Source organism: Thermobia domestica, chromosome 18 (genome assembly GCF_964235325.1).
Source record: "Thermobia domestica chromosome 18, izTheDome1.hap1.1, whole genome shotgun sequence".
In the NCBI taxonomy this organism is placed as follows: Eukaryota; Metazoa; Arthropoda; class Insecta; order Zygentoma; family Lepismatidae; genus Thermobia; species Thermobia domestica.
Window position 1 is genome coordinate 57,490,395 of NC_137471.1, and position 24,578 is coordinate 57,514,972.

The 24,578-nt window shown below is 34.7% G+C and overlaps 1 protein-coding gene across 3 annotated transcripts in view; it reads left to right on the plus strand.

The window, feature by feature from the left end:
- Positions 1–14,894: 14,894 nt before the first annotated feature.
- Oseg2 (intraflagellar transport protein Oseg2) overlaps positions 14,895–24,578 on the plus strand; it is a 151,355-nt gene continuing 141,671 nt past the window's right edge. For 2 of the 3 annotated variants that reach the window (XM_081746559.1, XM_081746562.1), the window contains exons 1-3: positions 15,155–15,365; positions 19,564–19,652; positions 21,163–21,306. In XM_081746559.1, the coding sequence (XP_081602685.1) occupies positions 19,614–19,652; positions 21,163–21,306 (183 nt within the window). In that variant the 5' untranslated portion in view covers positions 15,155–15,365; positions 19,564–19,613. Of the gene's footprint in view, positions 14,945–15,154; positions 15,366–19,563; positions 19,653–21,162; positions 21,307–24,578 lie in introns of those variants that run through there. The other variant, XM_081746560.1, reaches the window with a different exon arrangement.

Sequence of the window (24,578 nt, forward strand, 5' to 3'; positions counted from 1 at the left end):
GTTGATTGCCAACCTCGGTAGTCGTGAAGTGTAGGAAGTCAATGACATTGTTCACGAGCTTCTGAATTTGGGTTGAGGGTCTAGGTTGAGCATTCGCGCTCGATCCAAACATTGTTAAAAGCTATAGGGCACTGGCCAAATATCTTAAAAACTTCTCGGCCCGGGTTTAAAATTGTCAACGACTCGAACAGATCGGCTCACAGCTCATTCACTATCGACCAAACCGAGAAGTGAGCCGAGCCAACAGCTCACCCAACCGAGTCGGCTAGAGCCCTTCGCTCAGTTGAGTCGAATCGAGCAGATGGCTCATCCCAACCAAGCCAGCTCGAGCTGATGGTTCACCCCAAGCGAGCCGGCTCAAGCCATCGGCTCACTTAAGCCGAGTCGAGCTAAGCTTGGTATAAAAAATCTCTTGTAGTCTCGCTATCGAGACGAGACGAGATGTGAGCAGTGTCCCCTCTCGTGAACAACACTAAAAGTATTCCATATTACTACTTAGCTTACATTTCTCATGGCTTTCGCTTTCCAGTGTAATCAGGCTATGATTTCAAAACGAGTTGAAACGAGCGAGTCATTTATCACACTCGACTCGACTCGAAACTCGACGCCAAAAACAGTGAATCAGCTCGGAACTCGACTCGAGAATATTACTTTTGACTCGACTCGAAATTCGACTTGGATTCGAGTCGAGTTTTAGCTTGACTCGTGCCCATCCATATGCGTTAGAAAAAGCGGTTGCTTATTATTATTCTGCTAAACTAATTATATCTAATAACAATGTTGCTATGTAAAATTAAAAATACAGAATATAGAGAAACATTACACAACAACTGACAAAATGAGAACACATGAACTGGGGTGAATCAAAACTTGCCAATAACTCTAAAATCGATACATGCTTTTTAAAGCTAATTGTTCCAAACTCTATAATCAACGGTACTTTAGGATATGCAAACTGATCTAAAAGAATTCTAATATTACATACCATCAACATTACATCAATAAAGTAGGTCTGATCATCAGAACACAGTTTATTCATATTAATCCCTTACTGTATGTCATTAATTATGGTATCCTAGTTGTTGATAAATATTTACTTTTAAATTCTGATCACCATCATCTTCAGCTTTTAAGAAAAGTATTCTTTCAAATGTTCGAACGATAAAATATTTTCGTTCTCCATCTTTATAAAAACAACACCAATCAAAGTAAAATTGACTACCAGTACCATTGCACTCGTAGTTCACTAACTGAATGCATTGGTCTGAAGCTGTCAAAATCTAAGACAAAATCTTCCAGGTGCTTGCAATCTGTACACGTGATTTCCCTGAGGCTGTTCTCATCTTCCAAAAACAACAAGTGGCACTATATTTTGTTATATAAATAAACAAATCAAATTGTATCTATGAATGTATTTGCAGGCTTACCAACATAAAATTCATAAGGCGAAATGGGAAAATGCACATCGAGATTTCCCGTTCCGCCTTACATTAAGATGAAAAGTGATAACAGGTTTTACATGCAAATTTCATTTCTAGAGGTCATAAGGCGAAACGGGAAAAGGCGAACAGTGCAGGAATTGTCGATCACTGACATCGTTCATCCTCCATTGTTCCATTCTGAGAAATTCACTTACAAGAAAGAAACATTTGTTTCCGGAAAAAAAAAAATATATATATATATATATATATATATATATATATATATATATTGTAGTTACTTATCCGAAATGTAACGCGAAAAAAATAAAGCAAACTAGGTAAGTTACTTAAAAATTTGTAACGCGTTACCGTTACAGTTACTTTGGAAAAAATGTAACGCGTTACTAGGAAACGTTACTTAAAAAGTAATGCGTTACAAGTAACGCGTTACTCGCGTTACGTTACTTCCCAAGACTGGGTAAAACATATTGTCACATGCCACTTTGAAGAGTTTCAGTGTGATTGGTTATTTTGGTAGATATTGGTGCCCCCTCTCAGACAATCCTGGATCCGGCCCTGGTTTCATATAAACTTTAAGTTTTCGACATAAGAATGATATGTTTTATGTTTTACTTTCAACTTTGCTTTTAAACATTGTAAAAAAGAAAAAGAAAGAAAGAAAAGAAAAAAGAAAAAGAAAAAAGAAAGAAATGTATAAACAATTATTAAACAAGAGTGCTTACACACATATTATTGACTTTGCCTTCACATTTTTTGTTGGTCTTTTATTTATTTATTTAGTTATTTATTTTGACGGTTTTTCCTTTAATTCCAAGTAGACAAACATGTTTATACATGTAAAATGTCCGAAATTGAATTGATAGTAGACTTACACTTGAGCTTAGAAAATGTGTACAAATCAGGGAAATTCGGGAAAAGTATGCGAACGGAAAAATTTTACTCTCAAAATGCGAATGTGTGCATAAATACTGATGACAACCCTCATGGTTCAATCCAAAGAAAGTACTATATGCAAATTCTATACTTTCAATATAGATTTCACCATTGTATTTATTTGTAAACAGTTTCTTAAGCGTGCATGCATCCATATGTAATCGTGTTTATGGTTTCTATCACGTTCGAATGCCAAAGTCACGCAGAAGGAACAAGGAACAAGTTATTACTGAGCAAATTAACGTAAAATATTGATGTTTTACTGTTTAGTCTGATGCTTTTGGAATTTGCAAATTATGTCTTTATAGAAACGTAAAAACCAAGGTCGCTAACCATGGAGATCATTTTCACGACAAGGATATTTCCTTAGAGAAAATGTTTTAAAATACTTCGTTAGTAAATTAAATATGACACATACACATTACGTGTTGCGAAAATTATCTTTGATTTTGTAACCAGCAAAGATTATACACTAAAGACTTTTCAATAGATTTACAACGAATAACCGACAAATATATTGTAAAACTAAATGCCAGTGTAAGTGCTATAATACTTATGAAACGAAAACAACAATAATTGACGTTAAATATAATAGGTAACAATCAGTGGCGTATTTAAGAGAGGGCTTCCGGGCTTAAGCCCTCCCCGAAATTTTATTTACTATTTTAAAATAAATGAAATATCTTGCAGACTTTTCACATTTCCAAGAACAAACTTAGCAAAGCCCCTCCCGAAACAAAATCCTAAATACGCCACTGGCAACAATGATAGTTTGATCTAAACTGTATTTCCTGCCTTACCCTTGCCCTATTATTTAATCTAACAATCGGCATTATACTAGCATATTTGTGTGCTAGCAAATCGTTGTGATCTAACTGAATAAATCTCACAACCAGTGGCATCGTAATCGTCAGGCTCTTTTAGAGTCGTATAAACTAACAATGGCATCATAACAGCGTATTTGTCAGGGATTCTTTGTGATCTGACAGAAGAAATCTCATAGGCGTGGCGTTGTCAGGTACTTTTGAAATATACTTAAGACACACTAGAAAGGTTTAACGTCGCCCAATCGAGAACAGCAAAAGCACGGAATGTGTAAGTGACGTAGAGATAACGTAACACACACACACACACACACACACACACACATATATATATATATATATATATATATATATATATATATATATATATATATATATATTACAAAGTAATAAAGTAATTTTATCTTATAGACATTATGGCTGTCAAACTGCATAATTTATGCGATTTTGTGTACAACCATTAGACTCTTATGAAAATCGGCTTTTGATGAAACACACTCATATTAACCCCTTACCGCATGCCGTGCCATATATGGCACATACCTTTTTTTTACTTTAGCTTTTTTGTGATTTATCAAAGGCACCAAATGACTGCTTTGTCTGCTGTGTGAGATATTGACGTGTATGAATAAGAGATGTTGGTGTCATCTGGCATGTTCTTTGTGAGTTGTAAGTGTGTCATATATGGCACTTGCTTATTTCTCGTCGGAATTAAGTGAAAAATCTAAAATTCAAGTTTTAATTCATTTTTCAAGTTCCCATATGAGGATTTCCAATACTGATTATTTTTTTTCGCTAAAAGAAAAAAAATCATGCAGAAAGGGGTAAATATAGTATATCGTAATTTTCACTATCCTGAGTTTGACCTACATACAAAAATTTCTTAATGTATGGGATCGCTGTTACCACTATATGTGTAACTATCAGGAGTATGTGTGTCACTGCATAATCAATATTGTTGCCAGCTTTGGACTTTTATTTTTCGTTAAATGCTAAAATATTGCAGAATTTAAGATTAAAATGGTTTTACTCATCCTGCACATCCTAAGTCACGTACAGATCCTTAGTAAAACTACTATCGCTAGAAATAAGAAATTTGGACAGAATACTTCTTTTTGAAACAGAAGGAAAAGGTAAGGAAATACTTCTTTAAATACAAATTCTTAGGGGTGGTAAGTGATAATTTTCCCTTGATTTCTGCGAACCGAAAAATCTCTTTTGGGCAAATTTTCTTTTGCCGAAGATAGATATTGTTTTTCTTGCTGGTAGAGGGAATTGCAGTGAAATTCTTAACTATAATTCATCGATATTGTTTTTCTTGCTAGTAGAGGGAATTCTTAGCTATAATTCATCATTAGAGTCCGGATTTTTATGTAATATCAGCCCCCTAAATATACACATAAATATGTAACAAAAATCGCTTAAAATGTAAGAAATATGTAATATTATATAAGAATATGTAATATTACAAATGTTACATATTTATGAAAACGTAATATTAACATGCGTATGAGTATGCAATATTCAAACGAATTATGAAAATAAAAAGGAAAATCTACTACAATCTATCCTGCTTAATGCAAGTCCCCCAATGAAGTGAAATGCTTGAACAGCTAAGACAACCATACGCCACTGACGTGACTGATTGCAGGATAATAAAAATCAGATGGGAATGAAGGAAGATGTGAATCGGTTAGAGAGAAACAGGAAAGACCCGAGAAAAGCAATGCATACGGCATTCGTACGTCAGAAATCCCGTTTCAAATCTAGAACCTTTTACACTAAATGCGCATCCGTCACCACGGCCCAATCTTGAAATGAATTATACGCAATATACAAATTTAAATACTAAAAGCAACTTAAGAAAAAATGTATTGTTTTATATATATTTATTTCATGCAGGGAAAAGCAGTCCTATATCTTTTAAACAATACCAGCTGAACTAAGATTTTAAAACTTTTCACGGTAGGCTTGCAAATGAACTATAATATGATGATGAACTATCATATGGTTGGATCGGACCCCCCTAACTTCAGCTGCCCCCCCCCCTACATTTTTGGGCTGGCTACGGGCCTGAGTCAAGGTTCACCGAAGCATGATCCCCAAACCCAAACTGAGATATTGATGTCATTGGAACGCATGAAAAGTCATTGTGGGTAACCGAATTGCCCACTTGTCAGGATGAAGGGCGATGGTAATGTAAAATGTGGGGCTGTCAGAGGTACTACTTATAATAGTTGGATTTGTAATTTTCTATGTTGCCGTAAACCCTCTTCAAGAAGATAACTGTTAATCTTAGCTCTGAAAATGTTACATAAGGAGTTTTATTGCTATCATTAGGTTGCATATAAATCTCTTCATTCCGGAATTATCGGATTTATTTTAACGCTTAACTTTCACATCTCTTCTGATTTACGAATATTTAAATCGCGATTATCCCTTTAAGGTCAACTTGTGATATTTTAACTCATTTCGAACCAACTTTATATATGGTTAGTCCTATTATATGAGGATAATTGAGACCAGAAGCAGTCTACAGGCTAAGTTCAAAAGAATCTTGGTTGACCTGATAAATCACGTCTTTTAGTAAGGTTAATTGTGGCAATCCGATACCCCGATGCCTTGCTAATTTTTCCCCAATGTGAAAGTACCTAACTTTATTGTTAAAAATGAAAAGGACTTTATTTGAAACAAGTCTTCATTACAGTTTTCGTATTTGAACACAATACTCATGAAAAGTCATGTTAGAGCGCGACTTACCCCTAAAAAAGAATATATATATATTAAAGTTTCTCGTGTTCCCCAAAGTACATGCGGAATTAGTGCAAGTGCCTTCCGCTCGCATTACAACGGTTACGATCTTGGTACTAGCACATGTTTCGGTTTCCAGATCTCAAATATTTATCTTTCAGCCTGATTCTATGTACGAATCCGAATTTTCAAATCTAGATAAGGGGCACCAAAATTCATAGTTTATTCTCGGTGCTCATATTGTGATTTACTAAATAATTATTAACTCTAATTGTAAGGTATACATTTAATATTTTGAGCAGACTGAGCAAGATAAATATACGTAAAAACTAGTCAATACTTGTCTTAACTGTTTATATTTTCTTAACTGTCAATGAAACAGATGCCTTGAGGAATTTTAAATATTCGAGTTTTGTATTCCGGTTTCAAATATATATGTGTGTATTTCATCTCGGTCCTGCAACCAGGCGGATTAGATTCGACATTCGAACTCTCATCCGGATCGAATCAGTTTTTTTTTTTTTTTTTCTTTTGGTAAACATTTGATCTTTAGAGTAGAATGAAGGGGACAAAGAGACATGTCAATATTCGTCTTAATTTTCTGTTTTCTTCTTCACTGTCAGGACTTCCTGAAATTACTTTCGGCGAATTTTACATATTCAAGTTTATCACAATTTGGGTGGGATATGGGTTTGGATAAGAATCAAGATCTGAGATCCGGATTTCGGATTCAGATCCGAATTTCGAACCCAGACCCGAGATTAGAATTCGGATCCAGATCCGAAATCCGAGAACCGGACCCAGATTCGAGATCCGAGATTCAAGATCCGGATCCACATCCGGATCCGGCCATCCCTAATGTATGTATGTATACAAAATTATGCTTGTCGTAAAGGAAATGAAATCAAGTGCTTAAATCCCCTTGACGAAATTCTGTGTACGCCACTTTCTGTCACTATTTTAACCCACCCACTATTTCTGGCTTTCTAGCGCGGAGACTGCTAATTGAAGTTTTCTCCAGTTGCCTGACGACACTAATTAAACATCACTAGGAACCCAACCAGTAGGTACCAATTTCTAAATTAAGAAAGAAGGATCCTATTCATTGAATGGTTTGTGACATATATGGATATCATATAGACTATATGGATATATACGGATCTTATCCCCCAAAATAGCTTTTTTTTTTTTTTTTTTTTGATTTGAAGGGATCATGAAACATAGCTTAATTGTAATAATAATAATTCTATTAAACAATAAACATTAACCTTTATAATCAGACTGCTTCATAGATAGCAAGCAAACTTAAAGCGTCAACCAAATTAATCAAAAGTAAACAACAATCTTGAAATATTATTAAAATATTATTGCAACAAGTTAGTTTGTAGCATTGCTTTTGAAGAAGGAATGTTGTTACTTATCATGCATTTCAAACATCATGGTAATAAACAACTTTTATACCAACCGTGTCATTGGACGAAAAGACACTTTATAAGAAACTATCTGATTAACCCACACTGAAAGTTTATATATACATATATTAAGTGTGATACATTGGATAACTTGTAAGATATCTCTGTTGGGTGTCTTACTCATTTATATATGAATGTTGAATGTATAGAAACTAAAAACACTAGCCGCTTGTTATCAAACTTAAAATTATTACTCATAGTGACAACATACTGGTACTGCTTCAAATCAAACTGTGAGTCAATACGGAACGAAATTCCAGCAATGATCTATCGCAGTGTGATACACTTTGATATCTTATCTTACATCCTAGTTCATTTTACATTATATAAAATTTATAATTCTTAAACTATGTTTAAATAATACTGATTGATTGTACGTACAGATTGTACTTTTTTCAGCGTAAGTGTATATGAATCAACAGATAGGACCGACGTACTTACTAATTACTTCTGAACAACTATTCCTTTTTTTTTTTTTTTTTTTTTTTTTTTTTTTTTTTTAGAGGCTTAATTTTCCTACCAAAGACAGTAGCATATATTGGTTCAATGGTTTGAACTATCGTTGATATTACTTTAATAATAATAATAATAATAATAATAATAATAATAATAATAATAATAATAATAATAATAATAATAATAATAATAATAATAATAATAATAATGAATATGTTTTCGTAGTAATGAATAAATAATGACTCAGGATACTATTGTTGAACATAGTTTTCAGACAATTAGTTGGTGTTTAGCGTCTCTTTCAGCGCCTAGGCCAGCGTTTCCCAACCTTTTTCAAGTTGCGGCACATCCATGTATATATATACTATTATTATTTGTAAATATAAAATACCGTGGTATTTTTATGTGATTACTGATCTCCTTCTTACAGAGAAAAAAGCTCGATCACTGATTTCCCCCCGTGGTAAATCATTATGCTTACTTTTCATTGTAATTTTAAAATAGAAAACAATTGCAATGAAATATAGGACTCGGGTTTTTAAAAATCCACTTTCTCTTTCGAAAACTGTATCTAACCTTTCACTAAAAGGGAAGATCACTAAATAACGAACAAATAAACAAATCTTCTATACTTTTAAAACACAAATGTAGGTAATTTGTATGCATGCTTTCTTTGTTGAATTTATTGAATGATATGTTAAAATTTCAAGATACGAAATAGTCTGCAACAATAAAGAAGCAATATTGGTCATGACAATGATAAATACGTTTTTCAACATTAAAAATATACAGAAAAGTAACACAGTATGAAACTTAAAATTGTAGATTTATAGTAGAGTAGAGGTTCATAGTAATGTGAAATACAAATATACATTTTCCCCTATGCCTTGCAATTTGGTTTCTATAGAATTAATAATTTGTTTCGATTTCCTTGCGGCACACCGGTTGGGAAACGCTAGCCTAGGCTATGTGAAACGTGGATCTATAGCTTCATGTGGGATCTGAACCACATGTACTCCCACAGCAATCACCTGTGACTTCAGTTGGTTTGTTTTTAGGGATGATGAATCATCAGGGCGATGAAGGTGCGGAAAACAAATTTCGAATCGAAAGTAGAATAAACTCTGTATTATATATTTTAAAACTCTGTCCCATATAGGTTGTAAGTAGAGCGTGTTAATAAAAAGAGTGTCCGGAATCGACTCCCACTACCGGCTTTTATTATAAAATTCACTAAAACAGTATTTTACAAAAAAATACTACGAAGATGATTTCTTTATGCTTGTAAGGTTAGATACGGGTAGTATTTGACCGTAAGGTCGCAGACAGGATCTTCACAAAGTCCCGAAGCAGGCTAGGCAGAGTGGCGATAGGGATCCCAATGCTCCATGGCAAGCAGTGGGTTGGTTAAGTGGTCACAGAGCCCCGAAGCAGGCTAAGCCAGGAGAAAGGAAACGCCAGGAGTCCCGAAGCAGACTAGAGGCTTGGGGTTAGGTTACTCATAATGTTCCGAAGCAAATAGTAGGAGGGACATCAGAGAACTGGTACAGGTCCGCTGCCGACCATCAAATTTATAGGGCCGGAAAAGATGGAGTTGTAATATACTCTGGCTGTCTTGGAGGAGATAGCCTATAGCGTAGTGAGAAACGACCTACCTGTATACTGTGAGGATTGATCATATGATCTGCTCACCCAATAAATGCATCAAATTCAAGCCACGACCACGAATCAGAGTCAACGTTAATAATAGATTCTGTCATTCATAATCTCGGTGCTGTACAAGAATGAAACACAAAGTCTGAAAATTCAAATTTTACTATAATGGATACATTTAAAGTTAACTCACAAGTTGATCTACACATTTTCATAATTTAGATTTTCTCATTGTAGGAATGATGGTAAAAAAAAAAAAAAAAATACATTTTAATAAATCACTTCAAAATTCAATCGCTTTCTGAACAAAGAACTTATCCTTCAAACGCCTACACTTAAATTTCAAGCACCTTTATCATTCTTCAGCTTGCAACACTGAAGAAGATATTTTCCAATTTTTTAATTATTTTTTGACCCTTATTTCTACTGTTGTGGTACTGTTTTTTAGGTTTACAAATAAACTGCACACAATTAAACTTTTCCGTCATAAAAATGGTCACCAACACAAAAATTAACACACCCTTTTATTTTTATTCTTCATATTTAAAAAAAAAAATCCCGCTAGATGTAGCTCTACGCACACATTCACGGATATCTGAGAAATCTATGAGTTGATTGCAGTTACCTTGGCATTTCTCATATCATAGCGCAGGCCGGTAGCCAGCCCAAAAATGTAGGGAGGGCCCGGCTGAAGTTATGGGGGCCCGATCCAACCATGTGATAGTTCATCACCATAATATAGTTCATTTGCAAGCCTACCGTGAAAATTTTAGGGGCCCAGCAAAAATTTAAGGGGGCGGTCCCCTAGACCTTCCCTGGATACGGGCCTGTTACAGCGTGGAATATAATAACACCTCTCACCTTCTGTTTTTCCACTATCTACTTTTTGATATTTTATTTAATATGTAAGACTACTTAATTGCCCAACAATGTTTCTTGCCTGCGACATATCTTCCGTTGCCATTAGACAGTGCTTTTTATAGCGTTCTTACATCTCCAGTCTAGAGAGCTGTATACAAAGCGAAACAGAGCAGGAGTAAAAGTGCGGGGGACGCGGGGGACGTCGTACCCTCACTTCCAGAAAATATCTGTGGCGTCCTCCTGCTTTCTAAAAAAATTACAATGGGCAAAGATAGGCATGAGGGACGGCTTAACATCATGCGTCCACCTGGGGGCGCGGTGGCTCAGTGGTAGAGCATTCAGCTCGCGCGGTGTGGACTTTGTGGTGGACAAACACCGTGCTCGTGGGTTTTCTCGGGGTTCTCCCGTTTCCTCCCACTTTCTTCATTCCACCATTTCACTCATTTCTCATAATCACCGTCTCCTTTAGCCTAACCGGCATAACCATGGGACGTTAAACTTAAAGATTTCATTTCATTTTCATTTTCATGCGTCCCCCTACCTTTTCAGATCCACTTTTACACCTGAAACAGAGTACACACAAAGCTGTCAGCTCAGCTGCTGTATCTTATTACTAGTAGTCCACAATATACATCACTGACCAAAGATCAATCAGAATTCCAATAGAGGTATATAAGTAGGATTACCAATTTCATTTTTCTATAAATGGAATGATACCTGTGACTGGATTGTTGTTAACTATTTCGGTGAAATTCGTCAACATAATCTATCCTGGAAATAAAATTATTTTAGCACTACAGTATTTTAATTCTAACTTTTTAAAGTTTATAGCAATAATAATAATAATAATAATAATAATAATAATAATAATAATAATAATAATAATAATAATAATAATAATAATAATAATAATTTGTGATAGAAGCAGTAGTAGCAGCATTTCTTTTATTTGAGGGTTAAAACCAATTTTATTTACCTAAGTGTATTAACTCATACACGAAATCTCATTCAAAGCGTATTTCATTTTATGTATTATTTCATTTATTTACCTTGATAAGATCAGAAATAACTACATTCCAGTGCTATTAAGGACTCAATTATGATTTTTTCAGAACAGTATTTTTTTAATTACTCTTTGACATCAATAAAGTGGGAAATAAGAATGAAGTATATAACATTGAGCTCTATTAGTAATGAACATTTTGAATACAAGCAGGAGCAATAATCCAGTAGCAGTGTGGAGGAGCCCTACATTTTTTTTTATTATAATATTGTTACGAAATGAGGTCTGTGTCTTATTATGACCAGGAAGATCATGTGATACCTTTTAGAGATAGTGATGATTTCAGGAAAAGAGTTTTTAAGTTCAGTTTCATGTTTTATTGTCCGTATGCACCACTTAGGTTGTGAAGGACATAATTTACTATTAACGTGGGCTCTGAACCACGACTGGGCCTTGAATCCGTTGCCTCATATTAGCATCAAGAGAGCAATGGATTACAGGACCAAGATACCGATGTCGGCAGTGGGAAAAGGAAATTAATACCAATGTATAGTATATACATAAATATTAAGTGCTCAGCAATTACTTTAAAATCATACATAACCATATATATATATATATATAGGGATTGACAAAATAGTTGACACTGGAAAACTGTATTGGAATGGAAATTAACATCGAAAAATCGAAAGTCATGAGAATATCCCGTGGAAACACGCCCTTACGGATCAGAGTAGAACAAAGAGAACTTGAAGAGGTCGATAATTTCAAGTATCTGGGAAGCAATTTGACGAGAGACGCTTACTGCACCAAAGAGATCAGGTCAAGAATTGCCATAGCTAAAGAAGCATTCAACAAGAAAAGATCACTCTTAACTAGCAGGTTCAATATTGAACTTAAGAAGAAGTTGGTCAAGTGCTATATATGAAGCATTGGACTGTATGGTTCAGAGACTTGGACATTACGGAAGTTACAGAGGAAATATTTGGAGAGCTTGGAAATGTGGTGTTGGAGGAAGATGGAGAAGATAAAATGGACAGAGAGAGCAACAAACGAAGATGTTTTAAAACGGATAGAAGAAAAGAGGACACTTCTAGCCACCATCCTTTGTAGAAAGACCAATTGGACTGGACACATCTTGCGAAGAAATTGTCTTCTTCACACCGCCATAGAAGGAAAGATGGAAGGGAAGCGAGGAATAGAGAGAAGAAGAACACAGCTGATCGATGATTTGAGAAACAGGAGAAAATATTGGGAGTTAAAAAAGGAAACTGAAGATCGACAAAAATCGACAAAACTGAAGAAACATTTCCAGGCCCAAATCTAAAATTTGAAAAAAAAAAATCCTCATTAATCCCAGGACCTGCTGAAAGGCAGAATACTTATTAATAATAATTTTATATATATATAGGGTGTCTCAAAAGTCCTCTGACAGAGTAACTTTTTATTAACAGAGTTACAACAAAATGTAAGAGGAGAAACTGTCTCCAAATATATTTTCAATCTAAAGTGAAGGAATTTTTTAAATCGGCCCTTTGGGCTGTACGCATATTTTCGAAATACACTCAGCCCTAGCCAGAAGGCATTAGGTTTGGCAACATCGCACGGAAACAAATGAATGTTGAATTTCATTCTAACGCGTTCCTATTATTATTATTATTATTATTATTATTATTATTATTATTATTATTATTATTATTATTATTATTATTATTATTATTATTATTACTTTTGCTATGGATCTGTATAAGTACAAGGGCAAACTTATTTTAATGAAAGAAATTTAATGAAAATTTTAAAAATAATCGTTAAATCACTTTTTGAATATTATTTTAATCTTATTGTAACGAAAGAAGTATTATAAAAATTTTTAAAAATAATAAGAAAAGCTTTCCTAACGCAGGATTTGAACCCACGCCAACAACGATTTTCCTTTGTAGTATGTTGCACTAGCTCACTCGGCTACCAGTGCCGACAGCACGTGGCGTTGGCGTTTACTTTGTGCTATATGGAGGACATGACTCGTGATCGCGATATAAACGTCATTCATTTTTCCTACATTGTTGCCAAGCGTAACCCCGTTCACAATGCCTTATAACTAGAGTTCAGTGTATTTCGAAAATACGCGGGCTGTACACTCTTTATGCGACCAATGTTAAATGAAAATGCAACGTTGCCATTTACCTGAACCACAACTTAAGTGAATGATGTTACTAGTGGCGTATTTATGATTTTGTTTCGGGGAGCTTTGCTAACTTTAGTCCTGGAAATGTGAAAATTCTGCAAAATAATTCATTTACTTAAATATATTAAATAAAATTACTGGGGGGCTTAAGCTCGGAAGCCCCCCCTAAATACGCTACTGGATGTTACTATTTGAAATAGAGGCTGACCATCGACAGGTTAGCGTAAAATCCAATAACTTCATTTGCTTATGTTGTAGGTCCAGGTAAATGTCAACGTTGCATTTTCATTTAACATTGGTCGCATAAAGAGTGTACAGCCCGAAAGGCTCGTCCGATCTAAGATATTAATTCACTTTAGATTGAAAACATCATATTTGGAGACGGTTTCTCCTTCTCCCCTTCTCATTTAGTATGTTTATTTCAATGAAACTGTAATGATAAAAAAATACAGAAGACACTCCATTTTTGGCATAAATATTCAAACACCCTACCGCCCACAGAATCAGCCATTATATAAAGCCCGAGAACTATGAATTCGACACTAATTTAAATCACTTTTGACATTAAAAAAAAAAAATCCTTCTCCTCTCATTCTGATGATGGATCTGAACTTGGACTTACCGGTTAGTCAAACCGATAAGGTTAAAAAAAAAAAAAAGGACAGCTTTAAATGGGTACTAACTGTCTTCCAAATGTCATTTCAAACGTGTCAGACCCGACCCTGAAAGCTATGAATTCAACATAATTTTCAGTTTGACCCTCCTTTCACCTTATGCTGATAAGGATGATCCTGGACTTGAACGACACTGAGAGCGTCATTATTCATTTCAGCGACCCTAGGAACTATGGATTACACACTATTATAAGTAATTTTACATTATTTTTTAACTTTACTCTTGCCAATTTCCACTCCATGGGGTATCTTACTCCCACAGTTTTTTTTTTTTTTTTTTTTTTTTTTTAGTTTGAAAATCATGTATCTACAAAGTTTAGTTAAAATTGCTGCAGACGTTCCGGAAATACGCTGGAATAGACATTCAGGCACATACATCCAAATATGAAGATATGCGAGTAACGCCATCGGTGTTACCCCTCTAAATTCCCAATTCAGCTGATAGGCTCAACGAACCCAAACTATAGATTCGAGTCTAAAGTCAGTCATTTGAGATTTTATTTTTCGCCTCTTCTCACTCCCATGTCGATGGGGGCTGAACTTGCACTTTAACTATATCGGGAGTGTAATTATTAATCTCAATGACATCGAGAACTACGGATTCGACACTAATAAGGGTTCTAGGAAGAGACGGGAAAATTTAGTGAGGAGAGTGATAACTTTAACTCTTGGAGAGGATAGACATCCCTGGTAAGACACTGGGCCTTATTTCATATCAGTATTCGCAAAATTTAGCGGACTGCTAGACAACATCTGAAGCAAATTCTAAGTGTTATACCGATTATCGCAAACTAAGTCACAAACTTTGGATTACATTTATGCAAAACCGTTATAGAAGTGCCCTATAGTCTATTAGGGTTGGAAAAAAGGTAGGAGGAGTAACGCTACACACAATAAAATAAATGACGAACGAATTTCGTAATGACAACAACATTCCTGTTTCCATAATAAACAATAGCATGGTGCTAGAATTTTTTGGACATATTTGATGAAACGCTATCTGATATGTTGATTGAAACATTGTTAATAGTGACTGAAGAATTTCAAGAAGTAAAAGGACTTCAATGTAAAGTAACGTCTCTAGATATTTGTGGACTACTTTAGTATCTAGGTACGACTTTGTAGTTCATATTTTTACTCACGGATACAACAAAAATAATGAAATCATCTTGAAATTTGGTAGCACGTTCATAAAATGTGGAAAACAAAAACAAAAACAAGACAAAAAAATCAGGCAATTCATTCATCCATATTCAATAATTCGAATTCATACAAGCTCATTTCTTGGTGAGTTAATTATTACAGCATCTCTACAACTAGAACTCGCACATATTACGAATGCTAGGACAAATTTATATCACAGAGAGCCAAAATTTGGCAGGGTTCTAGAACACAGGCCCCCCTTTCCACTTAGCTGTAATAAAGACAGAAAACAACGGGCCCTGCGGGGCTCTAACCCGCCTTCACTCGCTAACGCTCGCTCGGGTATACTATGTGAGTTAAATAATTAACTTGGGTACAGAAAAGAACCAACCTAGCTATTAACCTATTTGGAGAGACATGTGTTCTAAAACCTTCCCCCAAAATTTGTAGTAGAAATAGTACCTTCTAAACTCTTCGTTTGTTGTTGCAAACCGGTACCTTACTTAGAAGAGCTGAAATTGAACAACACAGCCAGAAGTAATTGTTTAAAGTATCAGTTCTCTTACTAGTCATCTAATGACTATAAGATTTTTATTTGTCTGGCCCACGACCAACTGTGTACATATTTATAATAAACCTGCAAATGTACATGCCATTAAAATTGTTACTCGTGAAAAAAAACACGGACCAAGCTGTGTTAGGTGGTAACTACAAGCAAGACTTCTGTCTGTCGCGGTTCAGGGCAGATCAAAGTTGATGGGTCCACTAGTTCTTTCACCGATTTCTTTCGTGTCTACTAAAAGATTTCCATTGGGCGACATTAGGGTCCATGTTCCGTTAAGGGGGTCCAAAACTACACTGGACCCCCTTAAGCTAACCTAACCTGATCTAAGTTAACCTAACCTAACCTAAAATAACGTTATATTATGTAATCAAACGAAAATCAATAGAAAAGTGGTGTCAAAGACACTGGACCCCCTTAACGGAACATTGACCGACATTAGAATTCTTACTTGGCATAGAAAAAAAAATCAAGGGGCCATGTTGTGAAATTACGGCTTTCGTATGTGTAGCATAAAAACTACAGTGCAAAAATACAAATTAGCCTATGCTGGGTTGCCACTAAGAACATGAATGCTGTCTAACCGTGTTAGGGTAGGACGAAGCTGGGGTACATTCGATGGGAGCAGACGCGTCACCGATGATGGGTATCCGCGCAAGCGAGGGTAGTGGGCAGAAGTAGGTTTTGGCAATGATATGGGTTTCAGTAGCACTGCTCATGGTTTCATATTAGTAACGCTCCACTTTTAAATATAAAATACAGCTTCTGTATGCTGTGCAAAAATATGCTGCCGGTAAAAAAATAGCATCTAATAGAGCCACCTTTCATATGCACGCACTTATTTTATCCGTCATAAAGCACTTGCAATGGTTTTATACTTAACCCACATTTCGAAACCTAAATTACAGCTGTGTAACTTCGTACTTAATTCTGTCGCCTGCAGAAATTTGTTCCTTATAAACGTGTCTTTTCATGCAAAGTATTAAATTTTATCTGTAAATCTTTCAAAATGTGGTGCACCAAAACTGAATCTGCACCCCGTATCAGTATTCGCATTAGTGTAAAGCGTTGGTGGGTATTCGTGTAAAGGAAGACAAGTGCTAAAGAACGCATTGCAATTGCATAGTAATGAACTTCGCTTTTTAAATCTCCTTTTATGTTTTTTATTTTATTCATTTATTTTATTTTCCGTTGTAAGAACTTTGCGTTCATGGCTTCGTCAAGAGATACATTCTTACAATTAATAATACAAATATTAGAAAAATAATATACAATAATGTAATATATATTATAATAATACAAAATATACACGTAACAATAAAACTTACACTAAAAGTGTATTTTTAGAAAAAATATAAATTGTACCATGTTTTATATATTTCAAAATTCAAATAAATCTTAATATTTACATTACAAAGAAAGATCACACTGAAGATATACATCCAAACGATAGAAAAGATGTTTAAGTAACATCAACTTGAGGTGTCTTTTAAACTGCAAGTTTGGCATTCGTTTGACACAATCTGGTAATTTATTATGAAGTTTTATTGCTATGTGGTGTAACGAATTTTGAGTTCTTGTTAGACGGAAATTTTGTATATGAATATGATTGGTTGTTCTTGTTTGTATTGGTGTAGATCCGAATTGAGTTGGAAGTTTCTTTTATTCATATGTATGAATGATGTTGTTTTGAGAATGTATATACACGGCAATGGTAATATTTTAAGTTTCTGAAACAGTGGTCTACTTGGTGTATGAAATGGAACTGATAACATTATTTGTAACACTTTCTTCTGCATTGTAAATACTTCTGCATTCGCTATCGTACTACATTACTCTTCTGTCAAAAAGCTACGTGATTTAATAAGATGCATATTTAATATACATTATAAAATACTTTTCCCAAAAGCACCCCCCTCCCCCCTAAAAAAAAACTTAATTGTGAACGTTTCGGCAGAAAGTTATTGTTACCTTCAATGCATGTCTTTTAAGGAAAAGTAACGTTGTATGTGGAACAACATTCCATTGATTACTTCTTTCTAATAGCTTTACTTTTTTTTTTATTTATTTATTCCAGTAGTACTTAAAATTTTACTTCTTCCTAAACATTCTTCTACATGAGCTCTAATTGGTTTCTTATGTAGTTAATTAAGAACAATATTTTAGTTTGACGTTACACATTTATGCCCTTTATTATGAATGTTAACTATTAAAAATAGACATTATAATGAATAAATTGCCTAAATTTAAATCTTATTAATGATGCTGTATTGTAAATAAACTGCTACACTTCCCCATAGTCATACCATTTTCATTTTTTGGTGTAAATGGAACGATGGGAGTTAATGTATACATATGTACCAAAGGGTTAAAGTAGTTAACCTTTAATACTGCCATAACGAAGACGTATGAAACTTTCACATTATTTTGTATTGAAACAAGATAGGATAAAATATATTAAGCATAAGGTACTGTGTTATCAGAATGCAATATCTTTAAGAAGAAAGAAAAAGTGATTGCTTATTTGGAGACATTCCATAAAGGTATCGCATGATGTTTATTATTTAAAACATGTAAAGTGGTGAAGAAAAGGGATGCTTTAACAGTTTGGGAATCCATAGATTTGTAAAATTTACAGAAGAAATATCGAATGCTATTTCAAAACAGAATTGTATAGATAATTAAAATATCTGGGGATCTTACCGTAATAATATGAAAAAAATATAATCCAAAGTGTAGGTTTATAATCATGTAATAGTTCATGAGGAAGCCATGATGGACTGAATTTGTATGTGACTGTAGTATGTTAAGTCATGAACCGTAACAATAAAGCTGTCTTACACGTAAGATATCTAGTAAATGAGAAACACAGTGTGTTCGCGCCTTTGGCGCTGGAGACCCGGGTTTGATTTCCGGTGGGAGCTAATGTGGTTCGAATCCCACGTTAAGGTATAGGTCCACGTCTCAAATAGCCTCACTACTGAAAAGGACGATAAACTCAAATCTAACCAACTAACTAGTTGTCCATTGGTGAAGAAAGACGTCATAATTCGTGAATTCAAGTATGGATACCTAAACTGGAATAGTATCAGACAAGGTAATTTAAAAGCTGAAAGGGTATTTATACTTGCTCACATTTTGCAAATAAATATTGTTAGGATATTTCCTCTCTTATTTATTTATTTTATGAAATTTGGCAACCCTACCAGTACTTACATCAAGAAATCTAGCTTTTCTCTACAAAAACAAATTTATGAAGAGGTCAGTTGTCGGGTTTTTAAAATCGAGAACCCTTACACCTAAAGAGCAAGATGTTTTCATGAAGTGATTCGGTCTTCAAGTGGGTGACATCACCTGTTGAGAAAGGACACGGAATAACTGAATTAGACTATCCAGAAAATCCCCTAAAGACCCAATAAAGAAGCTAGATTCATACTACCTGTTTTTGAATAGTGCTAACCATGCATCAGTTTCCTTTTTTAAGTAAATGTTGTTTAATAGGAACTATCTGGCACATCAATCGTCTTTTTCTTCATTGAGTATGTGCCAAATACGTGCTATACCATAATATATATATATATATAATTTTTTTTCATTCTTTTAGGAAGCAAGTATGCGGAAGAAGATTTATGAAGTAAAATTCAAATTAGAAAGATGCAATTAAAACACCTCAAAAGCATATTACCTCCTCAGGTACTTATCTCTATTTTATTATAATATATGATAAAGTTCAATGTGGTATGTGAACAACTGTGACCAAAGATAAGTTCCCAGTCTATTTTTTTTAGATGCATGAAAGTATTGTTTATTTATTTTATTTTATAGCGTTGATATATATATATATATATATATATATATATATATATATATATATATTTATATATTTTCCTAATTTGCAACTATATATTGCACATAGGCTATTTTGTACCCACATACTCTTCATCCATTCACATCGGAATATATTGCCTATAGTCTTAGGAATAGGGTTTCGGTGACATTTGTGAATCAGAAAGTGCATGAAAGAAAATTTTTATCCTCAGAGTTGGTTAATAATAGAATACAAATAATTTTGGTACTACGTTCACTATGTCACTTGTAAAATCGGTATATAGCTGGGGTTGTATTTGTAACATTAGTGCTCTGCCTAGGCAGTCAGAAAGAATGACTGTATAATATTTTGCCCGTTTTTATTTGTCTTGTGAGTAAAAGACTAAATTGACTAATAAGGTAGTTATAAAACAAGTGTCAGTAGCTCAGGTTTCTTATCACTGAATAATGAAAAGTGAAAGTCGTATGTTTGATCACTGAGAAACTACAGATCATACTTTTATTTTCTTAAAAATGAACTTTCTTAGGAAAATAACAGGATGTTTGCAATATTCTACATGTAATTCCAAAGCTTTAGCGTAGGTTTCTCAAGATAAATGAGCTAAATTTGCAGAGGAATATGTTTTAATCTTCATTGTCAAATGTCGTGTTTAAATTGATGTACCTGACCAAGTCAATAATCATTATCAAATTCGAATGAATTGATTTGATTCATACGTATCTGGTATCTCGCTAATGTTAGAAGCCATCTTGAATATTGTTCTAGTATTCAGAACTGAATCTTAAATAATTTTAAAATTATATTGAATCTGTTCAAAATTTTTTTATTTCCTGGTTACACTGGAATTTTAAGTTTTTGTCACTCAAAACCAATGATGAAGTTAGGCAGTCACTTGGACTCTTGAAATCATCAGAAAGAATAACTTCATATGATCAAGTAAAGGCATCATATACCTATTACTAAACAAAGACATTCGTCGCGACCTGACCACTGGAAATTTAGAGCCCATCTTATTCATATATTAAAGGTTCAATCCAAGGATTTCAGTTTTCAGTATTGATGAGTTGAAGTGTTATGCATAGTGTGCTGTGTTATGCAGCTTAAGTTTTTAGTCTTCCCCGATAAAGACGGAGGTTGTTCGTTGAAACAGCTTGATTAATTGAATAATAGGTGTTTCTCAACATCTCCGTGATGCACCTAATAATCTCTTTACAGAAAAGAAAACGTGTCCGGAAGGACCATTACATTGAAAAACAAATTAGATACAATATTTGTCAATTCAATGAGTAATTCGAAGTATCATTTTCAAGATTAAGTTGTAACGGACTGTATAGTTTTTATTGTATTAATGTCTTTTTCTGATATGTTTCATAGGATGGAGCGGCTAAGATAGCAGCCATTGCTTGGGCTCCGAATAATTTAAAACTAGCAATTTGCTCGGCTGATCGAGTAGTGATATTATTTGATGAAACAGGAGAAAGGAAGGACAAATTTTCTACAAAGCCTGCTGATCCCAAGGTAAAGCATCTTAAGTTTCACTTAGGTTGTGCTAAGTATATTTCTATTATAAACAAATAGCAGTGTCATGTGCACACCACGTGCAAGAGTTTAGTTTGTATGGCGTCATATTTTTTCAATATTGAAACCGGAAATGGTAATAGATTACTCTTCCGGTTTTAGTAGCGTGATTAAAGTGCAGATGGAATATATTCTTCAAACACTTGATTGATTGCAGAGAACCGTTTCTCGCTATATGGTGCCTTCCATTTCAATTCAGGCAGAGCATGTACCATCACCATCTCAGATATTGTTGAAACTTTTTTTATAGCAACTAGACATGTTTTTAAGAGACCCATATTTTTTTGTTTTGTCGAAAAAAAATTTCCCGCCAAGTAATGGGCCATCAAAGACGGGGAGTACAATTTATGAATTGTAGAAGACATGGAAAATGGTCAACTTCGGAGCCTCACCATTCGGCTATGGAGACAGGTAGAGCTATAATTCTTGTTGTGGTATGTACATAGGGATATAAATAAACTATATTTTATTATAGTTTGGTTTGCGTATGCGTATCTTTTTGTACATTAATTAACAAATGAACGTAAATTTATCTGAAAAGTCGAAGTTTCCGAATTTTTTTCGAGCACTTCCGGTTCGAATTTTAAAATTCTCTTTTCACGGTTGGTAAGACCTGGTTACCCGCTTTCCGAAAAAAAAATTGTATCGCTTCTGTGTGCAACCGTTTTGTCGCAAAAAATTCGAGAAATTGTAAAATTTTCAAAAATCGCCATTTTTGGGCGCCATTTTCTCGAAAACACCATCTTTTAAAATTCTGAAATTTTGTCAGATGGTTCAACTTTACATGAATAATAAACACACCAAATACAATTCTCGACCAATGCTTCATGAATTAACTGCAGCCTTTTAAAGTTAGCGAAGTTTCGTTAACTTTGATGTCACAGTTAGCAACACTGGGAACAATAAAAGTGCAATGATTTGATGATGTTTGTGGTTCACATTCATTAAATGAAGAACAAAATGTTTTCTTGACTGTTTTTTTTTCATTATTTTGATCAAGAAGGCTCTCAAATAGTAAAATGGGCCTCTCCCTACTCCTCCGTTTTCTTAAACCGAAATAATCTGAGGTGGAAATTACGATTACGAAACACACAAATTTTAAGTTTACTTGAAATGGCCATCCAATAAATTCTGATGATCTACAAAAAGCCTGAACTATTACCTCAATGATGATTTGGAATGCTCCAGATAAAGTCTCAATTAAGTGCGATGTCATTACAGTGATCGAAAAAGGGCAAAAAGTTTTTAAAAAAATCGAAACGTTTTCTTACGCGTTCCAAAGAAATTTACTGACTTTTTAAACAGAACAATCCCAACATAAGAATGGGTCACTCGGAATTTTACAGTATTCGACTAAAGTGGGTCAGTCCGCAACCTGCGAGGGAAGTGTGTATATGTGTGTGTGTGTGTGTGTGTATTGTGCAAATTTTAAGTTAGCTGCTACTGCGTTGCTACAAATCAAAGGTGTTGCCTGTATTGAAGCTGTCATGAGTGACCTATTTCCTTTAGTAGTATGATCCGTAGAAAATGACAACTGTCTTCAAGAATGTGGTGAATGTCCTGGAGTGGAAGGAGTAAGTGTGGAATCTTTAATTATTGATCCTGATGAAAATGAAAGTGTTACGTATGCCATATGGGAAAACAATAATCTCGTTAAAAAAACTGACACTTTCTGTTTTCGTATCGTACATTGCTTGTTTAACTGTAAGAATTGTAATTCATGACTACATCAAGAATTAATTGCTACCGAAAAGCACCGTATAAAATTTCAAGATACAAATTCTATTTTACTTCATGTGGACTTCACTGAAAACTGGACTGTTATTCTGCAAAGTGAAATTCAGAGTTATCACCGGAATATGAAACACCTGACAGTTTTGTTGTAATAAACGACGATAAAACACACGATTCGGCTCATATACTCATAACCATAGACAAGATTCTAAAAATACTCGAAGAAAAGCGAAAATATACTTTATAGAAAAAGGTTTGAATACGAGAAAATAAGTGTCTACAATTTCCCAAACCGTGTCAGTGATTTCTGATGGCGCTGCATTCCACTTTAAAAATCGATTTAAGATGTTCGAGATGCAGACAGGTCCAATAAAGCAGTGGTTTTGCAGTGAAACCGGCCATGCTTGGTCTCTGCGACGGTATTGAGGGGGAGGGGGAGGTGTAAAGAATGTGGCAACGTGGCATAACCTTAGGCAAATACAGATACACAGTATTAAAACCGCAGAAGACAAAAAATAAAATGAAATCTTTTAAGTTTTACGTCTCAAGATTATGCCGGTTAGTCTAAAGGAGACTGTGATTATGAGAAATGAACGAAATGCAGTAAGTGGGAGGAAACGGGATAACCCCAAGAAAACCCACGAGCACGATGTTTGTCCTCCACAAAGCCCACACGGCACGATCTGGGATCGAACCAGGGACCCCAAGCACCGGAGATGAACGCTCTACCACTGAGCCACCGCGCCCCCACTAAAACCGCAGAAGAATTCGTGAGTATAGTGCAAGTACAAATTCCGGGTATTACTCTCGTTTTGTTGCCTGGAACTGAATTCGACGACTTCCGGAAGAAAAAAAGGGAAAGTATGCGACCGGTAACTGGTATTCAACGAAGTCATCTTTGGCTTTCGGAAAATGGCGAAGTTTTTATGGCAGTAATGGGTCACCATGAACTAACTTCATGCTTCCCCCAAAATCGAACTTCTGCAATTCAAAGTATAGATTTAAGAAATCTGCAAAAAGGAACTTTTGTTACATACATATATGTATGATAACCAGTGGTGCGTAGCAGAAATATTATGAATAAATAATGAATTACGTGAAGTTGAAGTGCTGTTTATGCTTCCACATGGACGTTCAGCATTTGTGACTTAGACAATGTGCTACGCAGAGGCGGATCCAGGACGGACTTCTGGAAGGGGAGGGGAGTATACTGCTACTTAGAGCTACGAGCTCCAAACTCTGAGATCGGTTTTATTTATATTTAAAATAAAAAAAAGTTTCTTCCCCCTAGATCCACTCCTGGACAAGTTGTGAGTGAGCCAACACCTATGGAGCACCTGCACGGTTACATACTATTAGACACCAATCAAGCAAATGATTGGTCCATGTAAAAAATAAAAAAATAAAAAAATCAGTCAAATTTTGTTTCCGAAAACCATTCTAGGTAAGTGAACTTGAAATTTGTGCGTTTCGCAATC